The sequence below is a fragment of the Salvelinus namaycush genome, chromosome 34, assembly GCF_016432855.1.
Source record: "Salvelinus namaycush isolate Seneca chromosome 34, SaNama_1.0, whole genome shotgun sequence".
In the NCBI taxonomy this organism is placed as follows: domain Eukaryota; kingdom Metazoa; phylum Chordata; class Actinopteri; order Salmoniformes; family Salmonidae; genus Salvelinus; species Salvelinus namaycush.
In genome coordinates this window covers 27,760,886-27,781,413 of record NC_052340.1, presented here as the reverse complement: position 1 = coordinate 27,781,413, position 20,528 = coordinate 27,760,886, and the positions used below count along the sequence as shown (strand labels likewise).

At 44.6% G+C, this 20,528-nt stretch overlaps 1 protein-coding gene across 1 annotated transcript in view; it reads left to right on the top strand.

The window, feature by feature from the left end:
• Positions 1 to 16,236, top strand: part of LOC120028392 (unconventional myosin-XVIIIa-like) — a 198,208-nt gene extending 181,972 nt beyond the window's left edge. Inside the window, exons 39-40 of the mRNA XM_038973626.1 lie at positions 8,945 to 9,064; positions 13,931 to 16,236. Coding sequence (XP_038829554.1) covers positions 8,945 to 9,064; positions 13,931 to 14,093 — 283 coding nt within the window. The 3' untranslated portion in view covers positions 14,094 to 16,236. The remainder of the gene's footprint in view (positions 1 to 8,944; positions 9,065 to 13,930) is intronic.
• Positions 16,237 to 20,528: the final 4,292 nt, after the last annotated feature.

The window sequence follows — 20,528 nt, the reverse complement described above, 5'->3', positions numbered from 1 at the left end:
TCTGGTAGTCTGTGCTCCTGACTGGTCGATGAGGGTTGAGGAAAGTCCCGACGCTGTTGCTGTGTAGATTACGCTCCTTCACCCCAAAGACTGAGGTCAGACAGTTTCTGCAATATTGTCTGAGCTATTCGCACCTGTATACAATGGCCACTGTTCGCTCAAGGCTAACCACAGCTTCCCAGCTTCTTATCTGAGCTAACTGTTACTTCCAGCACACACACACATTTCAGACTGCTTGTTCATATCTTATGCTCAGATACATTTGTTGCAATTTCAGGCTGTGGCCTCATGGTTAGACAGAGCACTGGTAAGTAGAGACTAATGGAAAATGCAGTAGTTATAACAGGTTCTAAGTAGTTATAACAGGTTCTAACAGTCCAACGCTGTTAATTAAGGATATTATTTATTACACAGGTCTGTGAGAGCAGGAATTCTTACTGGTTGGTAGGTTTTCAAATACTTATGTCATGCAATAAAATGCAAATTAATTACTTAAAAATCATACAATGTGATTTTCTGGATTTTTGTTTTAGATTCCGTCTCTCACAGTTGAAGTGTACCTATGATAAAAATTACAGACCTCTACATGCTTTGTAAGTAAGAAAACCTGCAAAATCGTCAGTGTATCAAATACTTGTTCTCCCCACTGTATATAATACATAGGAATAATTGACAATTGACTGGCAGAAAGTTGAAAAACTAAAAAAGTTGCACGCCTAGAATTACATGTAGGTACGCTTTCAGAATATTGCCACAACAAAAGAGTCCCAAAAGTATTGCGCATTCAAAAGGCATCAGCTATCTTTACAGAGAACAAGGACTTTAACAACCGATGGTGCGCCATCCTAAACAAATGTTTAAGGCCGAATTGGATACTATAATCGTCTCCATCCGCCCAGATTAGGGGAGGGTTTGGCCGGGATTTTCTTGTCTCATCGAAATCTAGCGACTTCTTCTGGCTGACTTCGGTCGCCAGCTGGACAGTGTTTCCTCCGACACATTGGTGCGGCTGGCTACCGGGTTAAGCAAGCAGTGTGTCAAGAAACAGTGCAGCTTGACGCAAGGCTCTCAACCTTTGCCTCTCCCGAGTCCATAGGGGAGTTGCAGTGATGGGACAAGACTGTAACTAACTACCAATTGGATATCATGAAATTGGGGAGAAAAAGGGGTAAAAAAAATACAACTAAAAAAGATCTCTTTATTGTCTAAAGAATGATATTTTGTACCCACTAGCACATATGCCTTCAATATGCAGGTGGATCTCTACAAATTCATACGCACATTGCGACTGAAACTGTTTTTTTAGAGATTGCAACCCCTCTTTTATAATGTATTCAGACCTCCATCTACGTTCGTCCCACATGGGCCAGCTGTGGACACGTACTACAGATTGGTACGTAAAGACATAGCCAGAGACCTCTATTCCCTATGTCAGGAACAACTTTACCCACAAGCCCTTAATGATCTCCAGATAATTAAGAATGATCTCCAGAATGAAAACTCTATAGTTACAGTGCATTCGGAAAGTATTCAGACCGCTTGACTTCTTCCACATTTTGTTATGTTACAGCCTTATTCTAAAATTGATTACATTTTAAAAATTCTCCATGAATCTACACACAATACCTGATAATGACAAAGCAAAAACTGGCTTTTAGACACTTATTTACTTAAGTATTCAGACCCTTTGCTATGAGACTCGAAATTGAGCTCAGGTGCACCCTGTTTCCATTGATCATCCTTGAGATGTTTCTACAACTTGATTGTAGTCCACCTTTGGTAAATTCGATTGACTGGATATGATTTGGAAATGCACATACCTGTCTATATAAGGTCCCACAGTTGACAGTGCATGTCAGAGCACAAACCAAGCCAAGAGGTCGAAGGAATTGTCCATAGAGCGCCGAGACTATTGAGGCACAGATCTGGGGAATGGTACCAAAATAAAATCAGCATTGAAGGTCCCCAAGAACACAGTGGCCTCCATCATTCTTAAATGGAAGAAGTTTGGAACCATCAAGACTCTTCCTAGAGCTGGACGCCTGGCCAAACTGAGCAATCGGGGGTGAAGGGCCTTGGTCATTGAGGTGACCAAGAACCCGATGGTCACTCTGACAGAGCTCCAGATTTCCTCTTTGGGGATGGGTGAACCTTCCAGAAGGTTTACAGCACTCTACCAATCAGGCCTTTATGGTAGAGTGTCCAGACAGAAGCCAGTCCTCAGTAAAAGGCATAGCCCGCTTGGAGTTTGCAAAAGGCACCTAAAGGACTCTCAGACCATGAGAAACAAGATTCTCTGGTCGGATGAAACCAAGATTGCACTCTTTGGCCTGAATGCGAAGCTTCACGTCTAGAGAAAACCTGGCACCATCCCTACGGTGAAGCATGGGGGTGGCAGCATCAAGCTGTGGGGATGTTTTTCAGCGGCAGGGACTGGGAGACTAGACAGGATCGAGGGAAAGATGAACAGAGCAAAGTACAGAGAATATCCTTGGTGAAAACCTGCTCCAGAGCACTCAGGACCTCAAACTGGGGTGAAGGTTCACCTTCCAACAGGACAACGACCCTAAGCACACAGCCAAGACAACGCAGGAGTGACTTCGGGACAAGTCTCTGAATGTCCTTGAATGGCCCAGCCAGAGCCTGGACTTGAACCCGATCGAACATCTCTGGAGAGATCTGAAATTAGCTGTGCAGCAACGCTCCCCATCCAACCTGACAGAGCTATAGAGGATCTGCAGAGAAGGATGGAAGAAACTCCCCAAATACAGGTGTGCCAAGCTTGTAGCGTCATACCCAAGAAGACTCGAGGCTGTAATCACTGCCAAAGGTGCTTCAACAAAGTACTGAGCAAAGGGTCTGAGTACTTATGTAAATGTGATATTTCACTTTTTATTTGTAATAAATTTGCAAAAATGTCTAAACCTGTTTTTGCTTTGTCATTATGGGGTATTGTGTGTAGATTGATGCGGGAAAAAACAATTTAATCCATTTTAGAATAAAGCTGTAACGTAACAAAATGTGGAAGAAGTCAAGGGGTCTGAATATTTCCTGAATGCACTGTATGCCTTCCCCCCCATGGCTGCGCCCCTTCCCAGTCAAGTGAAATCCATAGATTAAGGCCTAATGAATTTATTTAAATTGACTGATTTCCTTCTATGAACTGTAACTCAGTAAAATCTGAGCAATTGTTGCATGTTGCGTTTATATTTTTGTTCATTTTAATTGAACAATGTCAGGATGAAAGAAAGTAAAACAAAACAAGCTGCGTCACAATCTCAGTTTTTAATCTGGTATTGGAGGTCACAGCAATAGCATATGTGTCTTAATAGGTTTTGAACAGATGCGTATTGGATGGCATAGCCTGACAGAGATGGTCGCCTCGCTTCGAGATCTTAGGAAACTATGCAGTATTTTGTTTTTTATGTATTATTTCTTACATTGTTACCCCAGGAAATCTTAAGTCTTATTACATACAGCCGGGAAGAACTATTGGATATAAGATTACGACCAGGAATACGACTTTCCCAAAGCGGATCCTCTGTTCGGACCACCACCCAGGACAATGGAGCTAATTCCAGTAGGCGATCCAAAACAACGACGCCGCAGAAGGGGCAGACAAAGCAGCCACCCGTCCAGGCTCCGTAGACATGCACATCGCACACCGCTCCTGAATATACTACTAGCCAATGTCCTGTCTCTTGACAACAAGTTAGATGAAATTCGAGCAAGGGTTGCCTTCTAGAGAGACATCAGAGATTGTAACATTCTCTGTTTCAAGGAGACATGGCTCTCTCGGGATATGTTGTCGGAATCGGTTCAGCCACCGGGCTTCTCCATGCATCGCGCCGACAGAGATAAACACCTCTGGGAAAAAGAAGAGCTGCGGTGTATGCTTTATGATTAACGACTCATGGTGTAATCATAACAACATACAGGAACTCAAGTCCTTCTGCTCACCTGATCTAGAATTTCTTACAATCAAGTGCCGGCCATTTTACCTACCAAGAGAATTCTCGTCAGTTATAGTCACAGCTGTGTACATTCCCCTTCAAACAGACACCAAGACGGCCCTGAAGGAACATCACTGGACTCTATGTAAACTGGAAACCATACATCCTGAGGCTGCATTTATTGTAGATGGGGATTTTAACAAAGCAAATTTGAGAACATGTCTACCTAAATTCTTCCAGTTATTGATTGTGCTACCGGCATGCGCAATACCTTCGACCACTGCTACTCTGACTAACGCGAAGCAATACAAAGCCCTCCCCCACCCTCCCTTCGGCAAATCTGACGACAATGCCATCTTGCTCCTTCCGTTTTATAGGGAGAAACTCAAACAGGATGTACAAGTGACGAGAACCATTCAACGCTGGTCCGACCAATCAGAAGCCACACTTCAAGATTGTTTTGATCATGCGGACTGGAATATGTTCCGATCCAGAGAACAACATCGACCTATACGCTGACTCGGTGAGTGCGTTTTATAAAGAAGTGCATTGGAGATGTTGTACCCACTGTGACTATTAAAACCTACCCTAACCAGAAACCGTGGATAGATGGTGGCATCCACGCAAAACTGAAAGCTCGATCCACCGCGTTTAACCATGGAAAGAGGTCTGGGAATATGTCTGAATATAAACAGACTAGCTATTTCCTCCGCAAGGAAATCAAACAAGCGAAATGCCAGTACAGGGACAAGGTGGAGTCGCAATTCAACGGCTCAGACACAAGGTATGTGGCAGGGTCTACAGGAAATCACGGACTACAAAAAGAAATCCAGCCACGGCACGGACACCGACGTCACGCTCCCAGACAAACTAAACACCTTCCTTGCCCGCTTTGAGGATAATACAGTACCACCGTCGAGGCCCACTAACAAGGACTGCGCCCCCCCCCCCGTCCTTCTCCGTGGCTGACGTGAGTAAAACATTTAAACGTGTTAACCCTCTCAAGGCTGCTGGCCCAGATGGCATCCCTAGCCGCGTCCTCAAAGCATGCGCAGACCAGCTGGCTGGTGTGTTTACGGACATATTCAATTGCTCCCTATCCCAGTCTGTTGTCCCCACATGCTTCAAGATGGCTACCATTGTTCCTGTACCCAAGAAGGCAAAGATAACTGAACTAAATGACTACCGCCCCGTAGCACTCACTTCTGTCATCATGAAGTGCTTTGAGAGACTAGTCAAGGATCATATCACCTCCACCTTACTGGCCACCCTAGACCCACTTCAGTTTGAATACCGCCCCAACAGGTCCACAGACGACGCAATCGCCATCACACTGCACACTCCCCTATCCCATCTGTACAAAAGGAATACCTATGTAAGAATGCTGTCCATTGGCTACAGCTCAGAATTCAACACCATAGTACCCTCCAAGCTCATCATCAAGCTGGAGGCCCTGGGTCTCAACCCCGCCCTGTGCAACTGGGACCTGGACTTTCTGACGGGCCGCCCCCAGGTGGTGAAGGTAGGAAACAACATCTCCACTTCGCTGACCCTCAACACTGGGGCCCCACAAGGGTGCATGCTCAGCTCCCTCCTGTACTCCCTGTTCACCCACGACTGCATGGCCATGCACACCTCCAACTCAATCATCAAGTTTGCAGACGACACAATAGTAGTGGGCTTGATTACCAACAACGACGAGACAGCCTACAGGGAGGAGGTGAGGGCACTCGGAGTGTGGTGTCAGGAAAACAACCTCTCAGTCAACGTCAACAAAACAAAGGAGATGATCGTGGACTTCAGAAAACAGCAGAGGGAGCACCCCCCCTATCAACATCGAAGGGACAGCAGTGGAGAATGTGGAACGTTTTAAGTTCGTTGGGGTACACATCACAGACAAACTGAAATAGTCCACTCACACAGACAGTGTGGTGAAGAAGGCGCAACAGCGCCTCTTCAACCTCAAGAGGCTGAAGAAATTTGGCTTGTCACCCAAAACCCTGACAAACTTTTACAGATGCACAATCGAGAGCATCCTGTCGGGATATATCACAGCCTGGTACGGCAACTGCACCGCCCTCAACCGCAAGGCTCTCCAAAGGGTGGTGCGGTCTGCACAACTGATCACCGGAAACTACCTGCCCTCCATGACACCTACAGCACCCGATGTCACAGAAAGGCCAAAAAGATCATCAAGGACATCAACCACCCGAGCCACTGCCTTTTCACACCGCTACCATCCAGAAAGCGAGGTCAGTACAGGTGCATCAAAGCTGGGACAGAGTCACTGAAAAACAGCTTCTATCTCAAGGCCATCAGACTGTTAAATAGCAATCACTAACTCAGAGAGGCTGCTGCCTACATTGAGACCCAATCACTGGCCACTTTAATAAATGGATGACTAGTCACTTTATGCAATGCACTCCAAATAATGGCACTTTAATAATGTTTACATATCTTACATTACTCTAATCACATGTATATACTGCATTTTATACTATCTATTGCACCTTCGCCATTGCTCATCCATATACTTACATGTACATATTCTCATTCACCCCTTTAGATTTGTGTAAATTAGGTAGTTGTTAGGGGAATTGTTAGATATTACTGTTAGATATTATTGTTAGATATTACTGCACTGTCGGAACTAGAAGCACAAGCATTTCGCTACACTCGCATTAACATCTGCTAACCATGTGTATGTGACAAATAACATTTGATTTGATGCCTGGCTGGCTGTGTTGAACTCCCATAGGGAGCTGCTGTCTAGGCTGAGCTGCCTAATAAAAGCCCAAATGTTCTTAACATCAACACAGACGCTTGGAAGACTCAGGGACATCAAGGAGGAGCAGGGCTGAGGGAGCAGAAGAGGATCCATAGGAGCTAATGATGAATGTAATAGTGTGTAACAGAGATGTACAACCAATGGAGGCAGATTGTCACAGACAATTAATGTCTCCCTCCACATTCTGTGTTTGTTTGCCTCCCCTGGGCTCTCGGCACGGCTTAACTAATGGTATGGCGGTCAAGGATATAAATCGTGTGTGACACCATGTGTGAAGCGCTCGATTACAAAGGGCCCGTCGGTTTTGTTTTGGCCCCGGCCCGGGGGAGGGAAGGCCTCTGTGATCTGAATGCATCACCTCCATTTACCCACTGGCTCCTCCTTGGACAAAATGCACAAGGGGAAAGAGAAGCAAATCCTTCAAGTCGTGGACAGATCTCCTTCAGCCCCCAAAAACATTTGAATCTCAACAGGATTGTACTTGTATAAATGAATAAAAAAATTGTGCTTAAGGAAATTCTCTCCTTGAATTAATGCATTTTTGACTATTTTGTATGGAGGGTTTTGACATTGATTTTGCAAAATGACAGCTAATGTAATTTTTCCCTGGTGATGTAATCAGGGTCAAGAGAAAAAAATACCAGCCTTCCCCAAAAAAGATTCTTAAATATCTATTTAGGTTTTTCTTTTTTTGTTTCTTTAAAGCAACATCAGTGCTCTTAGTATTCTTGGGGCGGCGATAGTTCTTCAAAGCAGTATGTTGCCAGATAAGTGAACGGATAAAAGACAAATCTTAAGAGGCTGGGGAGGTGTTGACTCGCAAAGCCCAACAAAGACACAAATAGAAGAGATTTTTCTATATATATTTTTTTTTAATTATCTCGGAGGAGGAGATGAGTTAACAGCCATGGAATTGTCTGCACCGGTTAGCTAACTTTAGCTTGTTTTTTCCCAGGTCTCCTTCATTCTTTCTTTGCCCCCATATTGACAAGGCCTCTGTGCCAAAGCCAGCCGCCGCTCACTCTGTCACAATAACAATTCTCACTGAAGGTCCCCACATTGTCTAATAGGCCAGGTATGGCCTGCAAAGTTAATTACAGCTTCCCTCCTAGAGAAATGCTTTTATCTCGACTCCCAACCTTCTCCTTCCCTTCTAAACACTGCCATCTTAGTGCCTAGTATTTGAAGTTATTGTACAGTTTAAAACAGAGCGGCCTAGTTATGACCATTCTGCGATCAGGGGATGCTTTTGTATCTCTGCCTCTTAACGATTTTAATTGTAGCTACTGTATGTGCTGGTGGGTCTTGTGCTGCAGTATAAGTGCTGAAAAAGCTATTTTCTCTCTACTCCACAGCAAGATAAGAGGTTTTTATAAGCAGATGTGGAGATTTTGAACCACCCCCAATCGATGTCTCAGTTTTATTATTAAGCTGTAACAGCTTAATTTCGCAGCACCACATGAGCATTGGGCTCTGACGGCACTTAATGAGTGTCATGCTCTTTTCAACCGTGTCAAATTTCTGACAACCCTCCATTTCTCCTCATGCTTCGCAGTAGGCTGTCGACGCCATAATGATAATTTAGAGAGAAAACAGCTCAGCACCCAAGCTGTGTACCAAATCATTTTGTCAAGAGCTCAACTGCAACTTTGGGGGCTGTGGAGGGAATAGATAAGTGGGTGAGATGAAAGTGAAAGTCCCTACATTTTGTGCCCACTCTCTTCACTTTCCACTTTATCCCATTCCTGGTCTCTCTCCTTGTGCTCCACCTTAACTTGAGTGGCTTTGGATCAGAGTGAATGGAATTGAGTCCTCTTTGGGGGACAAACTGTGCCCCATTGCCAGCTAACCACAGGGCCACAGTGATAACACTCCTAACAGTGACAACAAGTGCGGCTGTGTGTGTTTCCTAGCGCTCCTGTGATCTAGTGCATGTGGTTTTCTATTGTCTTCTCTCCTAATTCAATTATGTGGTCCTCCTCGGTGGCCTCACTAACTTCCAATACTACAGAATCCTTCTCTCCCCCTCTCCAACTTCACTCCATTCCTCTCTCACCCCTCCCTCCATCACCTCTCCATCTTCCTCTTTATACCTTTGCTCCATCACTCTCTTTCAGCTCTTCCCCACCTCTCTTTTTCTCTACTCCTCTCTTCCACCCTCTCCTCCCACTGATGTTGTGTTTTGTCCCTCCCCTCCACACAGTGAGGGAAACTCATCTGACTCAGAGATTGAAGACTGTGTGGACGGGGTCAAGTCCTGGCTGTCCAAAAACAAGCGATCTACCAAGAACCTCTCAGATGACGGCAGCCTCAAGAGCTCCAGGTCAGTATGGCACATCTTCACCACTAAGGTCCTGTCTTCACCACTAAGGTCCTGTCTTCACCACTAAGGTCCTGTCTTCACCACTAAGGTCCTGTCTTCACCACTAAAGTCCTGTCTTCACCACTAAGGTCCTGTCTTCACCACTAACGTCCTGTCTTCACCACTAAGGTCCTGTCTTCACCACTAAAGTCCTGTCTTCACCACTAACGTCCTGTCTTCACCACTAAGGTCCTGTCTTCACCACTAAAGTCCTGTCTTCACCACTAAAGTCCTGTCTTCACCACTAAAGTCCTGTCTTCACCACTAACGTCCTGTCTTCACCACTAAGGTCCTGTCTTCACCACTAAAGTCCTGTCTTCACCACTAAAGTCCTGTCTTCACCACTAACGTCCTGTCTTCACCACTAAGGTCCTGTCTTCACCACTAAAGTCCTGTCTTCACCACTAAGGTCCTGTCTTCACCACTAAAGTCCTGTCTTCACCACTAACGTCCTGTCTTCACCACTAAGGTCCTGTCTTCACCACTAAAGTCCTGTCTTCACCACTAAGGTCCTGTCTTCACCACTAAGGTCCTGTCTTCACCACTAAAGTCCTGTCTTCACCACTAACGTCCTGTCTTCACCACTAAGGTCCTGTCTTCACCACTAAGGTCCTGTCTTCACCACTAAGGTCCTGTCTTCACCACTAACGTCCTGTCTTCACCACTAAGGTCCTGTCTTCACCACTAAAGTCCTGTCTTCACCACTAAAGTCCTGTCTTCACCACTAAAGTCCTGTCTTCACCACTAACGTCCTGTCTTCACCACTAAGGTCCTGTCTTCACCACTAAAGTCCTGTCTTCACCACTAACGTCCTGTCTTCACCACTAAGGTCCTGTCTTCACCACTAAGGTCCTGTCTTCACCACTAAGGTCCTGTCTTCACCACTAAGGTCCTGTCTTCACCACTAAAGTCCTGTCTTCACCACTAAGGTCCTGTCTTCACCACTAAAGTCCTGTCTTCACCACTAAAGTCCTGTCTTCACCACTAAAGTCCTGTCTTCACCACTGCTAAACACACACGCACATTCCGCCTGCTTACAAAGCAGCCCAAACTGGTTTTAGTGTCCATCCCTATCAGGATGTTGACGTGGTCCAGCCTAGCACTTAGCTCCCAATGCAGATAAAACAATTAGACTGGAACACTTGGCTAGACATAGGGAGGTGTTATTATTACTACTGGTGTTTCCTCCAGCCTCTTTGTCTTTTATTGTCACTGCCTTGATGACAGCCGCCTCCCTGGCAGTTTTATCGACATGCCCGGTGGCCAGCTGGCATGCATACCTACACCCCTCCTCTCTCCCCCCTCCTCTCCCTCTCTCTCCCGTTCTCCCCTCTCCCTGAGATTAATGGATGTGTCTGACAGCTTCGATTGCCCTAGATTTGTCTCCTTACCAGAAGATGTAACTGTCCCACACCCCCACTTCAGCTGCTCACAGCTTTGAAATACTTTTAAGAGTTTTTAAATCTCTCTTAACTGTGTGTCCCCACAGACATCCTCCGTTCCTTCAGGAGAGCTCAGTTCCTTGATCTCAGTTCTGTGTGTTTGTTAAGACGGAAACACACACACATGGGAAGTGTGTGTCCAGCTCTCTTGCTGTGTGTGTCCAGCTCTCTCAACATATTTAACCACAATGAGATGCTTGACTGGAATTCTTTGTAACATTTACACACATGAAATTCAAATGAATACCCCCCTACTAAACTAGTTCAAAACAGAGACTTTGATTTTGGATAAAGGAATTGATTAGAACAAGACAACACATTTTGTTTGAGGGTATTTCTCGAGTCAGTACATATCTTAAATTTGTATCTTGTGCATCTGTTTTTTTTCTGTGTTGAAGTTGTGAATCCAAACAGACATTCTCTACCCCACATTAATTTGAATCATTGTTATATCTACTTGTCTTTACTTTCTTCCTGCTACGTTCAATCTATGCTCATCTTATTCCTGTTAAGTATCATTCCACTCTCCTTTTTAAGTTTGTAATTCATCTATCATTCTTTCTCTCTTCCTCCTCTTCCACTTCCTCCCTTCTACTTCAACTTTTTTCTGTCCTGCCACTCCTCCCTCCCTCCCTCCTCTTTCTAGATTTGCCGTAAACGTAGACGCAAATGAAGGGAAAGAGGGTAAGGAATGGAAAGAGTTTAACAAAGAGAGCAAAGAGAAAGAGGTAGATCAGAGCAGGCCGTTGTCTGTGATGAGTTCCCTGAGCTACAGGAAGTGCTCCAACATCAATGACTCCATCGGAGGTAAAGGGGACGACAGCTCCCTCTTCAGTTCCCTCAAGAAGGAACAGGACTCCCAGGAGTCTATCACCTCCTTCCGTAAGGCCAAGCCCAAATGCTCCTCACCCCAGGATGACTCCTACTCAGTCAGCTCCAGCTCCTGGAGGAAGTCCCAGACTGGGAACGATGATGACCGTGGCTCGGTTATCTCCCAGGCCTACACTGAAGCCACCAGCAGGGCTAGGAAGGGCATGGACAGCCGCTGGGGAGACTTCGACAAAGAGTCCACCGTGTCCTCCATGGCCCCCAGCCGGGCCTGCGTTGCCACCACGAGCTGTGGCCTGAGCCCAGAGGACGACACCAAGTCGACCATCAGCCTGTGTATGTCCAGTCCCCTGAGCCGCCGCAGCACTTCCGCACACCGTACGGACGAGTCATATGGAAGAAGTGGTCGCTGCCCAAGCAGCCCCTCTCTTAGTCGTCGTTCTGGGGGCAGGAGCCCTGGCAGCGTAAGCCGTGCTGACTCACGCATATCTGACTTCCGCAGCTGCCGCCTCAGCGAGTTTGATGACATGGAGGACGGGCACAGCGTGGCCCTCACTGAGCGCTCCTCGGCCTACAGCCCCCACTCCTCCACGGGACGCAGCCTGTCCATGCCCCCGCCACCCGCCCGCTCCTACAGAGATGATAACGAGCTCCCTGACACCTCGGACATCAAGCCGGCCACCGTCAGCCACCGCAACTACCTGGACCCCGACCTGGAGAAGGCCATCAACGAGGTGCTCAACTTCAAACCCATCAAGTTCAAACGCACCAGCCTGGAAGACTCAGAGGCCGAGGCAGGGAGGAAAGAGGACGACACAGAGGACGACAGGAAGAGTGTGCTTAGCGTCAGGGGGAGAGGCGACAGAAGGGCGGACAGCGGGCGCAGCACCAGCAGTCTGAGACGCTCAGCGTCGGCCGTGGATTGTAGGAGGTCCTCCAGCAGTATGAGCAGCCGCAGCCACAGTGGAAAGAAGAGCAAAGGCAAGAAGAAGAAGAGGAGCCACAGCTCTGAGTCAGACAGCTCCGATGATGACCGCTGCAGCAAGAAGGGCAGCTCCAAGAACAAAGGCAAGAAGTCCAAAAAGACGTCCAAAAAGGAGTCTTCTTCATCCTCATCCTTGGATTCAGAGTCTGACTCAGAGTCTGGCTCCAGCTCTGGTGCTTCTACCATCTCCTACAAAAGCACCAACAGCGTGAAGAGAGCCCCTGGCCGCCAGGCCCCTAGCCCAGAGGGGGAGAGGGAGGCGGGGACGCCTGCTGAGGGGCAGCCCCCTCCTAACAAGAAGGAGGAGAAGAATAGGAAGAAGAAAGTGGACAACCTGATGATGAAGTATCTGTACAGACCGGACAGTGACTGAGGCTGGCAGTAGGTGATGCCTGTTGCCTGGTGTGGAGTGTAGGAGTGTGTCCACTGCATGGTGTGGTGGTCTAACCACAGAGAGGTTGCTCAGTCAATCCTCTCCTCCTGAGTACAATATAATATAACCTAAATATCCAGTCACCTTTTGAGAGCCTAATACCACATCAGTTGTGTTATGAATGATGCATCACTTTGACTTACTTGACCTATTCCTGTTAGGGCTTCAACAGTGCATCATCATTACTGTAGAGATGTACAATTTCACTTGGCTCATCTCAAGACATTTTTGTTTTCTATTTACACTCTCAATTCCTAAATACTAATTGAGGTCCTTAATTCACGAGAGCTCATCAGAAAGCAATTTGAATTTGCATCTCTTCAATGGCAATCATTGTGACATTGCTTTAGACTGCCGTAATTCAGAGAGAGGGGGTGGGGGAGAGATAAGCGTGTTGTGGATGCATTACAATGCCGATTAGCCCAGCAGCAGGGGCTTAGATCGGAGGAAAAGACAAAGCTGACGTGGGTGTAGCCGTAGTGCTGCTCACTAGTTCTCCACCCAAACGTCAGCCTGATTTATGGCCCCGGAAATAAGAAAATACCAGGGGTCGTCAATTAAGACGGCCACCATAGATTTCCCCTGCAGCCCCATTAACTCTGGCCGTAATTAGACCCACTGCATCGATTTACACAAGCAGCAAGTTCTTTTTAGATGCCCGATTGACAGTAATTAACACTAGGTTTGCATTATTTAAGCAGGCCTGAATGTTAAATCCCGTTCAGACTAGCAATAGCGGTAGGCTGCAGGAAGACTATCTAATGACAGAGAGAGGGTACTGAAGCCAGCCAGTGCACTGTAGGTGTGCCATTCTTCTGTTTTTGGAGAGGAAGCCAATGTGCGCATAGCAGATTCATTCAACCACAACCACAAACCAGAACCAGAATCCATCACATTCTCTCTGTGTAATAAGTTCGTTTTTTAGTTTAAAAAATGGTATACAAATGGACCTACTTTAGTTTTATAACTAAAGCTACAGTAGTATGCATCTGTGCATGTGTTTGTGTACATTTATAATGTCTAACATTACATAAAGGATAAGAACATTGGATCGATGTTTGGTAATTATCGTGCCCCACTGTGTCCCAACTATCCTCAGGAATTGTCTTTTGATCCTTTTTCTTTCTCTCTCCTTCCAGTCCCCCTAGCCGAAGACGTTTCTGCTTGGACAAATCTGACGAAGAAGAGGAGGAAGAACAAAAAGAAGGTGGTGCGTCTCGAGGGTCCTACCGCTCCAGATATACACGTGGCAGCTACCTGAACAACAGTGACAGTGAAGACAAGCCCTCTGAGACAACGTAGTTAACACACACACCAGCTAACACACGCTGCATGTTGAGAGGGCCCCAGTGGTGCACGATTGGACACACTGTGCTGTTATCACACACGTGCACACACTCACAACTACTCTGTTCTTCTAACCCTGCAACATGGCAATGATACTATGACTGTCATTATTATTCTACTGTTACAAAACAGCTTGCATTGCTAAGGTCTAGAGAAGGTGCCATAGTACGTCAGTGTACAGTACACAACACCAATGGTTTCTCTCGCTCTCCACTGGGCCAACCCTGTCTTAATGTATTTCACCAGTCACATGTGACTGTGTGTCTCCATCTTGGATCTGGCCCCTCCAGTTGAACAGCACCTCCATTAATAATGACTTGTCTTTCTTGTCTCTGCTAGCTGCATGAGGACAGCTGCTGCTTGGCTAGAGCCATCGTCTCCTCCTTCCTAGATTTTATCATGATCATGGTTGTAACTGAGCCAAGGAACTGTAGCTATGTTCCCTGATGTTTTATCACTGCATTGGGAGACAAGAAAGAAAAGAAAAAAAGAAAAAAAGAGGGAGAAAATAAATACCAAAAGCCTTTGTTGCAACTAGGTGTGTACACTGTGTTATTTCTTATTTGCTCGTCCTGGTAAAAAAGACCAGAGTTTATTTTTGGGAGAAGTGCTGTTGATATAAGTAGGGTCCTCTACAGCTGTGCTTAGATTCTGTCTGCAGTGCCACGCTGCGCCACACCGAACAAAGACGCTTTCATCGGCTCATCTGCTTGTTTTTTATTACTTGTTTTTGCAGGATAATAATGTTTCCTAACAGGAAGACAACAGAAGAGAGCTGCAGCACCAAACTGCTTGTGATGAAAGTTTAGTCCTTTCTCTTCTTTTTTAAATCTTTTTGTTTTGATGTTTGAAATAAAATTAGAATTTGTTTTCAAGAGTGCTGCCATCAAGAACATGATTTCCAGGAGGTTTGAGTGTAGTGTACCCTATGAAATGCTTTGTCTCATTTTATTTCAACTTGAATTGAACTAAGTACTTTGCAGAAATGCTTTTGGGGGAGGGTCTTTGGCTCAGCTGTTTTTTTTTCTCTGTCATTGTGGTTGTTCTTATGCTTTTCACTTGTTTTCTTCTCTCCATTTGATGTGCTTTGCTTTCCAAAGGGAATGATATTCAACACCATGCTTTATGGTGGTTTGCCTTTAGTTTATATCTCCTTCAACACCCACGTTTTGACCATACCATACTGGATTACACATGGTGAGGATTAGGTGTCCTCAACCAGCATGTTAAATCCACCACTCTGTAAACTGGATATAATGCATTCAAATCCTTTTCAGTGTTTCTGAAGCCTATTTGTCATGTAGGATTCATCAGTATTCTGTCCTGAACCAATGCTACCCTTTATAACAGCGCAACAGTTTAACCAGGAAGATATTAAAGACCCACGCTTTTACAGTTGCTTGGTGTTACAATGAACCCTTCGGCTGTCTCTTTAGTATTTATGAATTAGCATTAATGAATTTAGCAGGCCTGCCAAAATGTGTATTATCCATCTGTACATGGCAAGTGGGGCCGAAACGATTTTGTTGATACTCTGCGTGAAGGGATAAGTTTGGTGTGATTGTATTACACATGATTTTTAAAGACACTCGTCTATCACATCCCCTTGTTCTCTATGCCAGGGTTTCCCAAACTCGGTCCTGCCCCTGTGCCGGGTGCATGTTTTGGTTTTTGCCCTAGCACTACACAGCGGATTCAAATAACCAAAGCTTGATGATGAGTTGGTTATTTGAATCCACTGTGTAGTGCATGGGCAAAAACCTAAACCAGGACCGAGTTTGGGAAACCCTGCTCTATGCAGTCAACGTGACTTTTAAAAGGAATTTTAAACTGTTTTATGATGTCGTTGTATGATACTCTTAAACCTGAGTCATCATAAAACACCTGGGGGAAAAAATGAAAACAAAGAAATTAGTGAACATAACATTGCTGACTGTACACATTAATATTTATATATATAAATATCTGTATTGATTCATATTAGCTTTCAAAATAGCTCATGTTTATTTTCGTTATTGAACAAAATGACCACTTGTTATAAGTAATAATTTTGCATTACAGTTTAATATATTGTAAATAAATGACGACTCCAGACTGTAATTTTCTTCTCTCTGTGGGTTTTTGTTTGATATTTTCTGCATTGGTGTTTCAGCCTCCAAGCTCCGGTCTCTCTTTTCAGACTTAAATATGCACATTAGAAAATAGTCTCGTAGTAAACATTTCTGGAGGGCATACTGTGGAAAAAAATAAATGAAAGGAAAAGATAAATTCTGTTCTCTGATGCATCCACTTTGATGTTTTCTGCAGCTTTGAGAAATGTCAACAGTATCACTGACCCTGACTCTGAGGCCTTTCAAAACAGGAACACGAGTTCATATTGACTATGACCTTTATCTTGTTTCCAAAGAAATCTGTTCCCTCTCTTATGAACATTTCATGGCAAATGGTTTTAAGTCTGAGGACAAATGGAGGGATTCACTATACAGCAAAGGAGAGACCCGGCACTATTACAGTGTTTAGACTACCATGCATTCAGTAGTGCTTTGTTCATCATCTTCAACACAACAGTTATTAGCAGGGAAACCTTGTTTACTCTGTGGGAGACGCCACAACCACCATGGTAAATGCCATCAGTTTCCCCCATTATGTTAGCATTAGACCTACTGTACGTAACTATAGGGGCAAGGCACAGCAGATAGCCGAGTACTGAACGGAACAAATGGAAGCCCATTGTACTTAATTACAATAACTGTATGTCCCAAAAGATTAAGGTTGCATCCTAGTTAGTCACTGACAATAATAGTCTCCTCCATATGTAACTAGGAGCACAGTGCAGCAGATGGCCAAGTACTGCTCCTTATGTAACTAAGAGCATAGTCCAGCAGATAGTCAGGTACTACTCCTTATGTAACTAGGAGCACAGTGCAGCAGATGGCCAACTACTGCTCCTTATGTAACAAGGAGCACAGTGCAGCAGATAGTCAGGTACTGCTCCTTATGTAACTAGGAGCACAGTGCAGCAGATAGTCAGGCACTGCTCCTTATGTAACTAGGAGCACAGTGCAGCAGATAGTCAGGTACTGCTCCTTATGTAACTAAGAGTACAGTGCATCAAATGACCAACTACTGCTCCTTATGTAACAAGGAGCACAGTGCAGCAGATAGTCAGGTACTGCTCCTTATGTAACTAAGAGTACAGTGCATCAAATGACCAACTACTGCTCCTTATGTAACAAGGAGCACAGTGCAGCAGATAGTCAGGTACTGCTCCTTATGTAACTAAGAGTACAGTGCATCAAATGACCAACTACTGCTCCTTATGTAGCAAGGAGCACAGTGCAGCAGATAGTCAAGTACTGCTCCTTATGTAACTAGGAGCACAGTGCAGCAGATAGTCAAGTACTGCTCCTTATGTAACTAGGAGCACAGTGCAGCAGATAGTCAGGTACTGCTCCTTATGTAACTAGGAGCACGGTGCAGCAGATTGCCAGGTACTGCTCCTTATGTAACTAGGAGCACGGTGCAACAGATAGTCAGGTACTGCTCCTTATGTAACTAGGAGCACAGTGCAGCAGATAGTCAGATACTGCTCCTTATGTAACTAGGAGCACAGTGCAGCAGATAGTCAGGTACTGCTCCTTATGTAACTAGGAGCACAGTACAGCAGATAGTCAGGTACTGCTCCTTATGTAACTATGAGCACAGTGCAGCAGATAGTCAGGTACTGCTCCTTATGTAACTAGGAGCACGGTGCAGCAGATAGCCAGGTACTGCTCCTTATGTAACTAGGAGCACGGTGCAGCAGATAGTCAGGTACTGCTCCTTATGTAACTAGGAGCACGGTGCAGCAGATAGTCAGGTACTGCTCCTTATGTAACTAGGAGCACAGTGCAGCAGATAGTCAGGTACTGCTCCTTATGTAACTAGGAGCACAGTGCAGCAGATAGTCAGGTACTGCTATCACCCAAGAACAAAAGGGAAGAAGCCCATTGTAGCATTGCAGTACTGTATGTCCCAACAGATAACCAGTGACGGAAATAATCATCTCCCCTTTCCACTATTATCAAATATCTGACAGCCACGCCCATATTGCCAAGGTGACCTTTTAAAACTGCACCTTCCAAATACCATCATTCAGAATCAATACACTTTCTCTACAACAGGGCTAATGCACTCTAGTTCATAAAGTAGCCACTCAATCACTGTCTCTCTCATTGTAGAGACAGTGGCTAGTTTACTGTGTTTGAAAATTGGTTGCACAACATCCTACAGAGCACTAAATGTGATACAACTAGTAAAATGTATTGTAGTTTTCATTCACACACTGAATTGTCTTTGAAGTGCTACAATACACAGCACACAAGACATAACTCTCCATGGACCTACAGTTCCAGTCAAAAGTTTGGACACACCTACTCATTCAAGGGGTTTTCTTTATTTTTACTATTTTCTACATTGTAGAATAATAGTGAAGACATCAAAACTATGAAATAACACATGGAATCAAGTAGTAACAAAAAAAGTTTAATAGATTTTAGATTTTTCAAAGTAGCCACCCTTTGCACACTCTTGGCATTCTCTCAACCAGCTTCACCTGGAATACTTTTCCAACAGTCTTGAAGGAGTTTCCACATATGCTGAGCACTTGTTGGCTGCTTTTCCTTCACTCTGCGGTCCAACTCATCCCAAACCATCTCAATCGGGTTGAGGTCGGGTGATTGTGGAGGCCAGGTCATCTGATGCAGAACTCCATCACTCTCCTCCTTGGTCAAATAGCCCTTACACAGCCTGGAGGTGTGTTGGGTCATTGTCCTGTTGAAAAACAAATGATAGTCCCACTAAGCGCAAACCAGATGGGATGGCGTATTGCTGCAGAATGCTGTGGTAGCCATGCTGGTTAAGTGTGCCTTAAATTCTAAATAAATCACTGACATTGTCACCAGCAAAGCATCCCCACACCATCACACCTCCTCCTCCATGCTTCACGGTGGGAACCACACATGTAGAGATAATCCGTTCCCCTACTCTGCGTCTCACAAAGACACAGCAGTTGGAACCAAAAATCTCAAATTTGGACTCTTCAGCACAAAGGATAGATTTCCACCGGTCTAATGTCCATTGCTCGTGTTTCTTGGCCCAAGCAAATCTCTTCTTATTGGTGTCCTTGTAGTGGTTTCTTTGCAGCAATTCAACCACGAAGGCCTGATTCAAGCAGTCTCTTCTGAACAGTTGATGTTGAGATGTGTCTGTTACTTGAACTCTGTGAAGCATTTTTTTGGGATGCAATTTCTGAGGCTGGTAACTCTAATGAGTTAACTCAGAGGTAACTCTAGGTCTTCTTTTCATGTGGCGGTCCTCATGAGAGACAGTTTCATCATAGCGCTTGGTGGTTTTTGCGACTGCACTTGAAGAAACTTTTGAAGTTATTGAAATGTTCCGTATTGACTGACCTTCATGTCTTAAAGTAATGATGGACTGTCATTTCTCTTTGCTTATTTGAGCTGTTCTTGCCATAATATGGACCTGGTCTTTTACCAAATAGGGCTATCCTCTCTATACCACCCCTACATGTCACAACACAACTGATTGGCTCAGATGCATTAAGAAGGAAAGCAATTCCACAAATTAACTTTTAACAAGGCACACCTGTTAATTGAAACGCATTCCAGGTGACTACCTCATGACGCTGGTTGAGAGATTGCCAAGAGTGTACAAAGCTGTCATCAAGGCAAAGGGTGGCTACTTTGAAGAATATAAAATATATTTTGATTTGTTTAACACTTTTTTGGTGGTTCTATTCCAGGAAGGTTATTAGAGGTTCTATTCCAGGAAAGATATGAGGAAAAAACAAAATGTATGCATTTCTATGTCATGTTTTTTATGAAGAGTTAAAAGACTGTGGGGGGCAGGTCTGCTTTGTTTTTGTATGAAAGGTACAGGCACATAGGGCACAAACCACACATTATTGCCTCCCAGCCAAACTAATGAGTAATTATCTAAAGCAAAGAGGATGACATCTCTGATTATTGGTGTTGTGACATTTTATAGGCCTTTGGTCAGTCATGACATTACTAAATACTCTTTAGCCTACATAAAATCACAAAATAGAATATTAGAAGCTGTAATTGGACCTGTGAAATGCTCGTGTTCATTTAAAATATAAAAACCTTTCATCTATAACTCACTTATGCTTATTTTTATTGAAATAAACAGTATACATTTCTCACATTAAACTTCTCTGGTGGAGGTGTGTTTGGAATTAAGACTTAAACACAAATTATTCTAGACGTTAATTAAGAGATTGATTCATCAAGATCAAAGAGTAATTTTGACTGAAGATCTTGAAAAATATTACAAGTAATAATTATGTATGAAGAATACGTTTAACAG